Consider the following 12,811-nt stretch of genomic DNA (forward strand, 5'->3'; position numbering starts at 1 on the left):
GCTGGTCAATTTCTATTAAAAAATCAGCATTCTTCTCCGCTCAAATCACCCTGGAATAAGCGTGTAATTACCAGCGTGCCAGGCACCATTAGAAGCTTTTCATTCGCTGAGGGCACAGAGCTTTTCCCTCTAGGCTCTTTGCCCAGTCTAACAAGTTGACATAAGTCAAATGAACGAGTTTAATTTGCTACGTATTCGAGTTTGATAAAAACTCTAAGGCCCAAAGACATTCAAGCAATTGAAGCTTATATCTAAGGAGAAAAGGGGGTCAGGGCCTGGGGGTTCAAAGGGGAGGAAGACAAGTCACAGGACAATGGGAAGAGCAAGTGCTTGGTGAACAAATATTTGCTGCTCCAGGTCTTTTTGAGATAAAAATTCTCTCTGGGAATAGCTCTCTTCCTGGCATAGGTCCCCTAATCTATACTTTCAGCAGCTGAGAGAGAGGCAAGGAGCTTCTCCTGAGTCTGCTGGGTCTAAATTGCCTTCGGCTCAAAGCAATCCCCATGTCAAAGTGGGACATTTTGGGGAGTCATGTTCCCCTTGCCCTCACTTCTCCTGAAACATATTAAAGGTCTTCTTTATGTTTGACGAAACCAGAGCCCAGAGGCAGAGAACTTGTCTACTATGTCCGTTTACCACCAGCTCCCCATCACTCCATTGCTTCATAGAACTGAACTCCCAGGGCCAAGAGTGGACAGACATTCCTGATGGCCTCGTGTCTTGCTTCCTCAGCAGACCGGAGCCTCCTCAGCTGTGTCTAGGATGCTGCGTCGGTATGTTCACCAGTTCGGTCGGAAGCTGGTCCGCAGGTGGCCACTGGAGCCCCAGGAGAAGTCTGAGAGCCGCAGAGCTCCTCTGAACACCCTCGACCTGGTGATCTTGGGTGTGGGCAAGATCCTGAGAGCTGCCATCTACATCCTGATCGGTAAAACGGTCAAGTACATAACTGGACCAGCGATCGTCATCTGCTTCTTGGTGGCCGCCTTGTTTTCTGTCCTGTCAGGGTTCTGCTATGCCGAGTTATGGGCCCGGGTACCACGCTCCGGTTCCGTGTATCTCTACAGCTATGTCACCATGGGTCAGCTGTATGCCTTCATCACTGGCTGGAACCTCATCCTGTCCTTAGTCCTTGGTGAGATCACGGGATAAGGATGGTGTGCGGCTTGAGATTAGGTAACTAGAAGTGAGGATTGGGGTGTTTGCTCTTTCACGAGCACTTTGTTATTGACCTTGCAGGGGGAGGTAACAGTGGCAAGAAAACCCCACAGGTTCGTTCCACTCAGCTCCCTCCTTCTTTTCTTAAACAACTGGACCAAGAATCCAGAAAGAAAGGGACCTGTAGGGAGTGGGGGAGGGGAGGCATGGCCCGCGGGCCCATCCCTTCGCCATATTGAAGTCTTTGCTCCGTTGTTGCCTTCCGGAATGTTCTCTTACACCTCAATTTTAAAATTCAGCCCTCACCTTCCAGCCCTCCTTTTCCTATTGCCCGGTTTTCTTTTCTTACATAACATTGATTTCCTCTTCACATAGTAAATAGTTGACCTAAACTGTGAATCATCTGGGTCCTCTCTCCCCATCCCATGGGCAGGGGGCAGTGGAAAACATTTTCAGATTAGGTGTTTTGTCTGTTTCCCAAAAATTCATCTCATGGTGCATATTAGGAGTTCAATTAATGCCTGTTCCTTCTGCCACTGCAGGCACCGCCGTTTTGGCCAGGGCTTGGAGCTACATCTTTGACAGCCTCATTGGGAACCACATCTCTCAGGCATTGCAAGGAACTTTCTCTCTGCACATGCCCCACTTCCTGGCCAAGTACCCAGACTTTCTGGCCTTGGCCCTGGTGCTGCTGCTCATGGGTAAGACTGGGCCCAGTGACCAGAGGGAAAGATCGTGGGGTGGAGGGGTGGGAAAGGCCAGGAATTGGGGAGCAGAATGGAAGGGGATTAGAACTGAAAAGCAGTGTCTAGGATGCGAGTGACCGTAAGGCAAGTCATCGGCCAATGTTTCCCACCCTTGGCGACACTGACATTTTGGGCTGGATCATTCTTGGTGTGGGGAGATGTCCTGCACATTTCAGGTTTTTTTAAAATATCATTGTCGGGTGTTGAGTAGCACCCCTGGCCTTTATTCACTAAATACAGGTGATTCCCACCCTCCAGACTGTCTCCAGACATTGCCAACAGTCCCCTGGGGAATTATTTCTTAGTGTGAATTATTATAAAGTCATCCCCTTGCGAGAATTATTTACTTAGACTGACATGTTTCTTCCTCTTTACTGAGACCAAAGACATGTTTTTAATTGAAAGGAAGTTCATATAACATAAAGTTATCCATCTATGATTCTTTACCAACTTTACTGAAACACAATTGACGTGCAACATTGATTAAGATGTGTACAGCGTCAGGATTTGGTAGACCTGCGTATCGTGAGATAATGGCCACAGTTAGAGATGAACCACCTGAAAGCGTACAAGTCAGGGGCGATTCAGTTTAGTACATTTCCAGTGCTGTATAACAACCGCCTCCATCTAGTTTCAAATATGTTCATCACAACAGAAAAGTCACTGTCCATCTCCCCCATCTCAGTCCCCAGCTAGCCTGGCAACCCCTGGTCTACTTTCCGTGTCTGTGGACTTAGTTACCTAGGGTGTCTCATCTTTATCTTTTCCTCAGGACTACAGGTTCTGGGAGTTCGTGACTCAGCCCCGTTTAACAAAGCGTTCACGGGCATCAGCACTTTGGTTCAGAGCTTCATCATCCTCTCGGGCTTCATTAAGGGTGACCTGCACAACTGGCAGCTCACGGAACAGGACTACGCATCGAACACGTCTGAATCCAGTGGCACCTCTAGGGTAGGAGGGTATCTTGGACCATTCTGATGCTCGGCGTGGGGGGTGGTTTATGCAGAGCTGGGACTCTGGTGGGGACTACCAGATCTGAATTGACACACTCAATTAATGGCGTGTTGGAGCCCAGGACTCATGATATTAACCAAGGAGCTCAGAGCTGGCTGAACAACCTCCCCCATGTTCTTCCTCATTCCTTCTCTCATCATAGGTTGGGCCCTCTGGGTTCTGGAGGGTTTGTTCCTTTTGGCTTTGATGGGGTTCTCCATGGAGCAATTCTATGTTTCTATGCATTTGTTGGCTTTGACACCGTTGTCTCTAGAGGTAACCTGGGCCTTGTGTGTCCCCATCTGGGGTTTGGCCACAGCCTGGGCTGCCCTTGGGCACAGGTACCACTTGGAGGTTACAGAGGAAAGGGGACTTTGTGCTTTCACCCCAGTGCGTATCCCTGACCCAATGCTTCCTCCCAACCTGCAGGCGAAGAAGCCCCAAACCCTCAGTGGTCCTTCCCCTTGGGCATCACATTCTCCATCTTCATCTGCTTTTTGGCCTATTTCGGTGTCTCAGCATCCCTCACCCTCATCCTGCCCTACTCCCAGATTCAGCCTGACAACCCCTTATCTCAGACATTTCTGCACAGTGGGTGGATTTCCGCCAGATATGTCCTGAGTGTCGGCATCATTTGTGCCATTATGTACAGGTCAGTATCTTGGCTTTCTCCCCGTCTCCTGTCAGATGCCAATCCCATCCCTTGGGATTGAGAAACCAAATAAAGGCACCTTACCCCATGCAGACCAGGGAGCAGACACCCCGGTCTCTCCTGCTTCTGCACCATCTCACACACGCTCCCACTTTCTCTTCCAGACTCCACAGTGCCACGTTCCCCATGTCTCAGGTGATCTATGTGATGGCAGAGGACGGGCTCCTTTTCCGGGGACTTGCCCAGGTCCGTGCCTGCACAGGCGCCCCCATCGTGGCCATCATGTCTTCCGGAAACCTCGCAGGTGAATAAAGAAAACCCACTCCTTCCTTGATCGACTTTTTTAACTTGGATATTTCCGGTGGTTTCTCGCTCCCTCCTTCCATCTTGATTGTGCCCTCCATTCCAGGGGTCATGGCATTGCTCTTCAAGCTCAGTGATCTTGTGGACTTCTTGTCAGTTGTGACCCTGCTTGCTTACACTCTCGTGGCATTTTCCGTCCTTGTCCTCAGGTAAGACTCCACTACACCTTGACCTGGGGCCTTGGACTCATGGAAATGAATCACCTTCTGCCTTCACGCTGCTTTCTAAATGTCCTTCTAGATTTAAGCTAAGAAAGTGGTGACATAGGCTATGTAATGTTGGCTGAGTCAGGGCTGCTGTTAATATTACCTTGTTGTTGTTCAGTCACTAAGTCTTCGCCAACTCTTTGCCACCCCATGGACTGCATCACGCCAGGCTTCTCTGTCCTTCACTATCTCCTGGAGCTTGCTCAGATTCATGTCCATCAAGTCAGTGATGCCATCCAACCATCTCATCCTCTGTCACCCACTTCTCCTGCCCTCAATCTTTCCCAGCATCATGGTCTTTTCCATTGAGTCAGCTCTTCATATCAGGTGGCCAAAGTATTAGAGCTTCAGCTTCAGCATCAGTCCTTCCAGTGAATATTCAGGGTTAATTTCCTTTAGGATTGACTGGTTGGATCTCCTTGCAGTCCAAGGGACTCTCAACAGTCTTCCCCAGCACCACAGTTCAGAAGCATCAGTTCTTCAGTGCTCAGCCTCCTTTATGGTCCACCTATCACATCCATATGTGACTACTGAAAACACCATAGCTTTGACTATATGTACCTTTGTCGGCAAAGTGATGTCTCTGCTTTTTAATATACTGTCCAGGTTTGTCATAGCTATTTTTCCGAGGAGCAAATGTCTTTTAATTTCGTGGCTGCAGTCACTGGCCACATTGATTTTGGAGCCCAAGAAAATGAAATCTGACACTATTTCCACTGTTTCCCCATCTATTTGCCATGAAGTGATGGGACCAGATGCCAGAATCTTGGTTTTTTGAATGTTGAGCTCGAAGCCAACTTTTTTCACTCTCCTCTTTCACCTTCATCAGGAAGCTCTTTATCTCCTCTTCACTTTCTGCCATTAAAATAGTATCATCTGCATATCTGAGGTTGTTGATATTTCTCTGGGCAATCTTGATTCCAGCTTGTGATTCATCGAGCCTGTCATTTCTCATGATGTACTCTGCATAGAAGTTAAATCAGCAGGGTGACAATATACAGCCTTGATGTACTCCTTTCCCAATTTTGAACCAGTCCCTTGTTAATATTGCCTTAATATCTCATATTCAGGTACAAGTCACACTTGAAGGAGAAAACAGGGAAGGAAATTGAGATGGAGCCTGAAGCTGAAGGCAGTCCTTTGGACTCCGTACCTGAAGTAGGAACCTCAAACATCCTGAAAAGTCTGTGGTTCCCTACCAGCACCACCCCCACAGAGAAATCTGGCCAGATTGTCTATGGATGTGCCTTCTTGCTTGGTGAGCAGTGGAATTTCTCTTTGGTCACATTCTGATATTGACGGGATGAGTGGGAGTGTGTATTTCGTCAGTTGAGGAGTCTTAGAGATATGATGGCCCTTCATGAGGTGGGCAGCCTGGGAAGGGATGTGACCCGAGGTCCTGATGTCTGTCTTCTGGGTCCAGCCTGTTCTCCTCCACCTTGACCCTTGCAGTTCTCCTGCTGGCCATCCTGAGCCTGGTCCTGGCCCAGTGGCCCAGCCAGGTGTTCTCTGGAGACCCCAAGCTCACACCAGTGGCTGTGCTGCTGCTGCTGCTCATCACTGGGGTCACGGCCATCATCTGGAGGCAGCCCCAGAACCCCTCTCCTCTTTATTTTAAGGTAGGTGATCTTGGGAGTTCCTTGGTGGTCCAGTGGTTAGGACTCTGTGCTTTCACTGCCCTGGGCCCAGGCTCAATCCCTGGTCAGGGAACTAAGATCCCACAAGCCATATGATATGCCCCCCCAAAAAGTAGGTTATTATATGTCCCCGAACTGTCCACCTTGAGTGAATGAAGTCTGTAGGCTTTGAGGTCTGAACACTCTATGCTGGACCAGGGAAGGGGGAGGGTTTGCTAAAGCAGCGGACTCTTCCCTGATCCACGCTCAGTGCTTTACAAACCCCCTCGCAGTAGACACTGAGCGCACAGCCTGGCTAGGACTGTCTTCCTCCCCGCTGGGGTAGGGTGTCCCTTTCAGACGTCTGGGCTGTGCTCAGGGATGACCTGACTCTGCCCACAGGTCCCTGCTCTGCCTGTCCTCCCACTGGTCAGCATCTTCGTGAACATTTACTCTCTGATGAGGATGACCACTGGGACCTGGGCGCTATTTGGCATCTGGATGGTGGTTGGTAAGTGATTTTCTGAGCTAAAGAGGCTCCTTGAGGGGTTAAACCCAGTCCTCTTCCTACTGCCTCTGCCCTAAACTGTCAGACACCATAACAGGAGGCCTACTGGGCATTTTTAAGTGGGGTGAGCACTTTCTTTCCCTTCTCATCGTCTCATTTCCCTGCTAGGGTTTGGGTACGGGATTCAACACAGCTTGGAGAACAACAAGCCACAGCCACCAGCCTCCACTCTTCAGACTTGAGAAAAACATCCCTGGTGCTGAGTCATCTTAGCCACAGGAAACAGATGCTGTTGGAATCCCTCCGTGCACTGGAGGGTCTGCTGGTTCAAGGGGCACTGTGAGCCTCAGTGGAGCATGAGGGTGAAATGCATTTGGAGCCACGTATTCATTGCCAGAGGACAAAATGACTTCTTTGTTATTTAAGTTTTAAGTAGACTTTTAAAATCATAACATACACACAGAAAAGTGCACGCTTCATAAGTGTGCAGCAAGATGGATTTTCACAAAGTACAACAGTGTAACCAGCAACCAGAGGAAGAAATAAAATATTAACCTGGCACATGAGAAACAACTCCTTGTACCCATTTCCAGCAAGAACCACAGAGGTGGGCACACGAGAAGGAAACACAGGTAACTGTGTATTGTGTCAAGAGTTGCCCTTTAAATATTAGGTCACCAATAAGTTGGAAAGGGCTGCTCTGGTGGCTCAGATGGTAAAGAATCTGCCTGCAATGCAGGAGACCCAGCTTCGATCCCTGGTTCGGGAACATCCCCTGAAGAAGGGCTTGGCAACCCACTCCAGTGTTCTTGGCTGGAGAATTCCATGGACAGAGGAGCCTGGCAGGCTATGGTCCATGGGCTTGCAAAGAGTCAGACACTAATGAGCTACTGACACTAATTAACTAACTAATAAGTTGAAAGTAAAAGGAAGGGAACAGATGCATTGTACAGAGTAAAACAAGAAAGCTACAGTAGCTATATTAATATCAAAGTAGATTTTGAGAAAAAGAATAACAAGAGATAAAGTGGAACATTTAATCAGGATTAAAGAAAATGATCATTTTATCTTTTCCCCAGGTTTACTGAGATTTAGTTTAACATGGTTTAAATGATCATTTTTCTTTACTTTTCTGTGATCACAGACCCTTATGGTCACACAATAGAGTTGATGACAAAAAGTCCTTAATTGGAAAAAAAGAAAAAGAAAACTCCTGCATTGCCAGAGGTGGGGGGAAGGGAGGAGGAAGTAATGGTTTATAGATAAATGGTTACAGTTTGGTAGAACTAAAAGATATAAAGGGACTTTATATATAGATATATAGGACTTCTCTGTGGTGTTGGAGAAGACTCTTGAGAGTCCCTTGGACTGCATGGAGATCCAACCAGTCCATCCAGGAGATCAGTCCTGGGTGTTCATTGGAAGGACTGATGCTGAAGCTGAAACTCCAATACTTTGGCCACCTCGTGCGAAGAGCTGACTCATTGGAAAAGACCCTGATGCTTGGAGGGATTGGGGGCAGGAGGAGAAGGGGACGACAGAGGATGAGATGGCTGGATGGCATCACCAACTCGATGGACATGAGTTTGGGTAAACTCTGGGAGTTGGTGATGGACAGGGAGGCCTGGCGTGCTGCGATTCATGGGGTCGCAAAGAGTCGCACACGACTGAGGGCTTCCCTGGTGGCTCAGACGGTAAAGCTTCTGCCTGTAATGCAGGAGACCTGGGCTCAATCCCTGTGTCGGGAAGATCCCCTGGAGAAGGAAAGGGCAACCCACTCCAGTATTCTTGCCTGGAAAATCCCATGGACAGAGGAGCCTGCTAGGCTACAGTTGTAGCCTGGTAGGCTCACAAAGAGTTGGACACGACTGGGCGACTTTACTTAGGGGCTTCCCTGGAGGTCCAGTGGTTAAAACTCTGTGTTTCCACTGCTGGGGGCACAGGTTTGATCCCTGGTTGGAGAACTAAGATCCCACATGCTACACAATGTGGCCAAAATAAAGTTAAACCAGAAAGATAAAAAGTTGTTGCTGCGGAACAGAATGCGCGAAATCAGCCTTATAGACACTGAAGATGTTGGTAATAACGAAATATTGTTTCTGAGAATGCATGGCAACACTAGAGTGAAGGGGGTATGGCAGGCAAGAAACGACAGCAAAGCTATCAGATGAATTAAAAAGTAGATGGAGGATGATTAGCAGAATTCGTTGCAAGTTCTACTGAAATTACAGGGTTCAGTTCAGTTGCTCAGTCGTGTCCAACTCTGCAACCATGGACCCCAGGCTTCCCTGTCCATCAACAACTCCTGGAACTTGCTCAAACTCATGTCCATCGAGTCAGTGATGCCATCCAGCCGTCTCCTCCTCTGTCGTCCCCTTCTTCTCCTGCCTTCAATCTTTCCCAGCATCAGCGTCTTTTCCAATGAGTCAGTTCTTCACATCAGGTGGCCAAAGTATTGGAGCTTCAGCTTCAGCATCCCCAGTGGCTCAGACAGGAAAGAATCTGCCAGCAATGTAGCAGACCCAGGCTCCCTGAGTTGGGAAGATCCCCTGGAGGAGGAAATGGCAACCCACTCCAGTATTCTTACCTGGAGAATTCCGTGGACAGTCCAGAGGAGCCTGGTGGGCTACAGTTCATAGACTTGCAAAGAGTTGGACGAAATTATAGGGTTAGGACATGATGAATGGAGACTGGAACTGTTAGGTGAAACTTAGGAGGAACAGGCTGACATCACCTGATCATCATTCCTCCCTTACTGATGTGAGACAACCAGATATGCTGGGCCGTTAAAACCCAGTGTGCTGTGATAGGCAAGGCAGAACACTGCCCATGAAAGAGACTTGATAAAAGCTGAACCAGAATGTACTCAAGTTTCTAGATCAACGATAGCTCATGGCAGACGTGAGGGATAGATTCAGATTTCAACTGAGAACGCAGTCAGCCAAAACCAGAGTGTGGGGAAAACGGTGCACTCTTGATAACAATTAAATAATATGACCCAAAGTGAAGAGTTAATACAGGCGTACCCTGGAGATATCACTGGTTTGATTTCAGACCACTGCAATAAATAGAAGATGGCAATAAAGGGAGTCACATACAATTTTTTTGGTTTCACAGTGCACATAAAATTACAAAGTACATAAAAGGCGGTGCAGTCTATCCAGTGTACTGGGACATTGGTTTAAAAACCAATATACATCCCTTCATTTAAAAGGACTTGATTGCTGGGAAGTCCCTGGCAGTCCACTGGTTAGGATTCAGTGCTGTCACAGCCAGGGCCAGGTTCGATCCCCGGTCAGGGAACTAAGATCCCACAAGCTGAACAGCCAAAAACATACTTTATTGCTAAAAATGTTAACCATCATCTGACAACCCAGTGTTGCTGCGAAACTTCAATTTGCAAAAAACTGCAGCATGTGCAAAGCAGAAATAAATGACATACGCCTGTAAGGGTGTATTGTGTATACATATTAAAATATATGTGTAATTAATACACATAAAATCTGTACACCTATAAAATATTATGTATAAAAATATATTTGTTAAAGTTCATCGTTAATCTGCAATTTGCTATATGTAGGTATCTTTTCTTTTTCTTGGACAACGGCTTGAATTTTATTCTTGTCCCTATTTCAGCCCCAGCCAGCCAGATAGCTTTCCTGAAAACAACAGAAATTTCAGGGGCTTCCCTGGTGGTGCAGTGGTTAAGACTCCACACTCCCAGTGCAGGGGCCCCATGTTTGATCCCTGGTCAGAGAACCAGATCCCACCTGCTGCAACGAAGATTGCATGCTGAAACTAAACAGCCCGCGTGCTGCAACTCAGACCCAGTGCCGCCTATTAAGTTTAAAATTTTAAATTAAAAAAAAAAACAGAAAATTTAAGTTTTTATATATAACCTGGATAAAGAACAATGTCCTATTCTATAGCGCAGAGGACTATATTCAATATCCTATGACAGGACTTCCCTGGTGGAGCAGTGGTAAAGAATCTGCTTGCAATGCAGGAGACATGAGTTCGATCCCTGGTGCAGGAAGATCCCACATGCTACAGGGCAGCTACGCCCCTGGGCCACAACTACGGAGCCTGCACTCTAGAGCCCGGGAGCTGCAACTACACAGCCCACGTGCTGCAACTGCTGAAGCCACGTGCCCTAGGGCCGGTGCTCCACAACAAGAGAAGCCACCACAGGGAAAAGCCCAGGCTCCGCCACAAAGAGTAGCCCTCACTCGCTGCAACTAGAGAGAGCTTGGGCAGCAACAAAGACTCAGCGCTGTCAAAAATAAATTCGTACATTTTTAAAATATATATCCTATGACAAACCGTACAGGGAAAGAACATTAAGAGAATGTTTTGCTATAGCAGAAATTAACACATTGTAAATCAATTATACTTTCATTTAAAAAAAAGAAAAGAAAAATGACAAAATATAATAAAGTTATTCTTTCATGGCTCTGGAGGCCAGAAGTCCAAAGCCAGTGTCGCCAGGCTGAAACCAAGGTGTTGGCAGGACCACACATCCCCCTGGAGCTTCTGGGAGAAAAACTGGCCCTTGGTTTTTCCAGCTGCTGGAAGCTGCTGGCTAGAGGCTGCTTCCTCCATCCTCGAGGCCAGCAGCGCAGCATCTTCCCGTCTGTCTCGGTCCCATTTTCTCAGGTGCCTTGTATTTGCATTTCCTCCCTCTCGCACCCCTTGGTGTCTGTACTACTGTCTGCATTCCAGCCTCCTCTTCTTATGAGGACCTATTCATCGTGGGTTAGTACCACCGTGAAAATCACAAAATCTTGTAGGTGGGTATCTCAAGGTAAGTTACGAAGGATTTTTCAAAATGATTATTATTGGTCTGGATTGATTAGGGGGATAAAAGAGTTGCAAAAGCAGGAGACGGAGCAAATCATGAACCTGTTATTCCACCGGAATTCCTAGAATGGGTGGTTGCCACAGGTAGCCAGGGGTCAGTGAATGTCGGTGAGCAGGGCGACAAGGTGAAGTAGGCGTCTGGGGAGGTGATTAAGCATCTGCTGTCTTCCCAGGGACAATGATGCAAATGGAAAGGAATTGATTTCTTACCTCTGTTTTCTTCCCCAGTACCTCCAGAGGGTTCCCCGTGGCTCACGCCTCAGGGACCCAGAAAACTTTGAAAACTTCTAATTATCCCTAAGGGACTGATTAACTCAATTTCCTTCAAACTCTACTCAAGGGAATGCATGTAGGGGCTAAAGTTGTGGGGAGAGTTGCCTTTTTCCCACCCTTGTCGCTTTTCCCCCCAAGAATGGAATATGGGGACTTCCCTGGTGGTCGAGAGGCTAAGACTCCACATCCCAGTGCAGGAGGCCCGGGTTCAACCCCTGACCAGGGAACTAGATCCTACATGCCACAGCGAAAGTTCTCCCATGCCGTACCTAGGACCTGGCAAAAAGAATGGAATATGACCAGTCTCCATAATTTAATTTTCTATTCTCCCACTTGTTTTTCAGTAGAATGATGAGTCCAAAATAAACAAATAAACAAAATCACTGGACCTAGGGAATTGGTGTTTGTTTATTCCTCTTGCATGTCCGAATTTTAGCTCTGTAATAATCACCAGAGTGATAGTCTGTGGATAGCATTAAAATCCCCTAGAGTGGGTGTGCGTAAATTTTCAGCCACCAAGCTACATCTCTTTTTTTCTAAGAATATCTCAATCAAGGGAATGCGTACAGGGGCTAAAGGACTTACTTGGTGAAAAAAAAATTTAAGTGATTAGTCAGTGGTAGAACTGCCCTGGCATCCAGTGGTTAGGGCTTCACACTTAATGCGGAGGGCTCGGGTTCAACACTTGGTCAGGGAACTAAGATCCCACATGCCGTAAGGCATGGCCAAACAACTGAAAACGTCTTTTAAAAAGGACTTCCTTGGTGATCCAGTAGTTAAGACCCTGGTCAGGGAAATTCCACTCGCCATGCCATACACCAAAATATGTATACATGTGTGAAAGTATGTAAGTCATTCAGTCGTGTCCGACTCTGTGCGACCCCATGAACTGCAGCCCACCAGGCTCCTCTATCCATGGAATTCTCCAGGCGAGAATACTGGAGTGGGTTGCCATTCTCTTCTCCAGATCTTTCCCACCGAGGGATCGAACCTGGGTCTCCTGCATTGCAGGCAAATTCTTTACTGTCTGAGTCACCAGGGAAGCCCTATGCATATACATATAAAATCTCAATCAATCATCATTTGGGGGAGTTGATTCTTACCAATATATTACAGAGACTGAGGGCTGTCCTCTACCTATTTGCTTCCTGAAAATTTTCTGTCTTAGGTCGGTACATGGCTACTTAGAATAAAGACTACATTTCCCAGCACCCTTTGCAGGTGGGTATGGCCACTGGAACAGGCTCTAGCCAATCAGGTGTGGGCTGCAGTGTCTTGCCTGCTTCAAGTTCATCCCTTAAAAAGAAAGCTTCTTCCCTTATTCCTATGTCTTCCACTTTCCTGATTGGAATATGGTCATATTTGGTGAGCCATCCTGAATCACACTGCCCACATTCTCTTCTTCACCTCCCGTTTAGAACTCACTCTATGGTGTCTGG

General features: G+C 47.3%; 1 protein-coding gene across 1 annotated transcript; it reads left to right on the forward strand.

Annotated features, from left to right (window-relative positions):
* LOC102175709 (cationic amino acid transporter 3-like) lies at window positions 763-6,481 on the forward strand. Its single transcript, XM_018063285.1, has 11 exons — window positions 763-1,132; window positions 1,698-1,856; window positions 2,674-2,860; window positions 3,058-3,170; window positions 3,324-3,546; window positions 3,711-3,850; window positions 3,956-4,058; window positions 5,186-5,373; window positions 5,568-5,734; window positions 6,134-6,242; window positions 6,408-6,481. Exons 1-11 carry the CDS (start codon window positions 763-765, stop codon window positions 6,479-6,481), a joined length of 1,833 nt encoding a protein of 610 aa, XP_017918774.1.

Source organism: Capra hircus, chromosome 18 (genome assembly GCF_001704415.2).
Source record: "Capra hircus breed San Clemente chromosome 18, ASM170441v1, whole genome shotgun sequence".
Lineage (NCBI taxonomy): Eukaryota > Metazoa > Chordata > Mammalia > Artiodactyla > Bovidae > Capra > Capra hircus.

Coding starts and splice junctions, on each gene's coding strand:
- LOC102175709 (XM_018063285.1), top strand. CDS start 763: ATGCTGCGTCGGTATGTTCACCAGTTCGGTCGGAAGCTGGTCCGCAGG. Junction 1,133..1,697: donor CATCCTGTCCTTAGTCCTTG/GTGAGATCACGG, acceptor CTGCCACTGCAG/GCACCGCCGTTTTGGCCAGG. Junction 6,243..6,407: donor TGGCATCTGGATGGTGGTTG/GTAAGTGATTTT, acceptor TTTCCCTGCTAG/GGTTTGGGTACGGGATTCAA.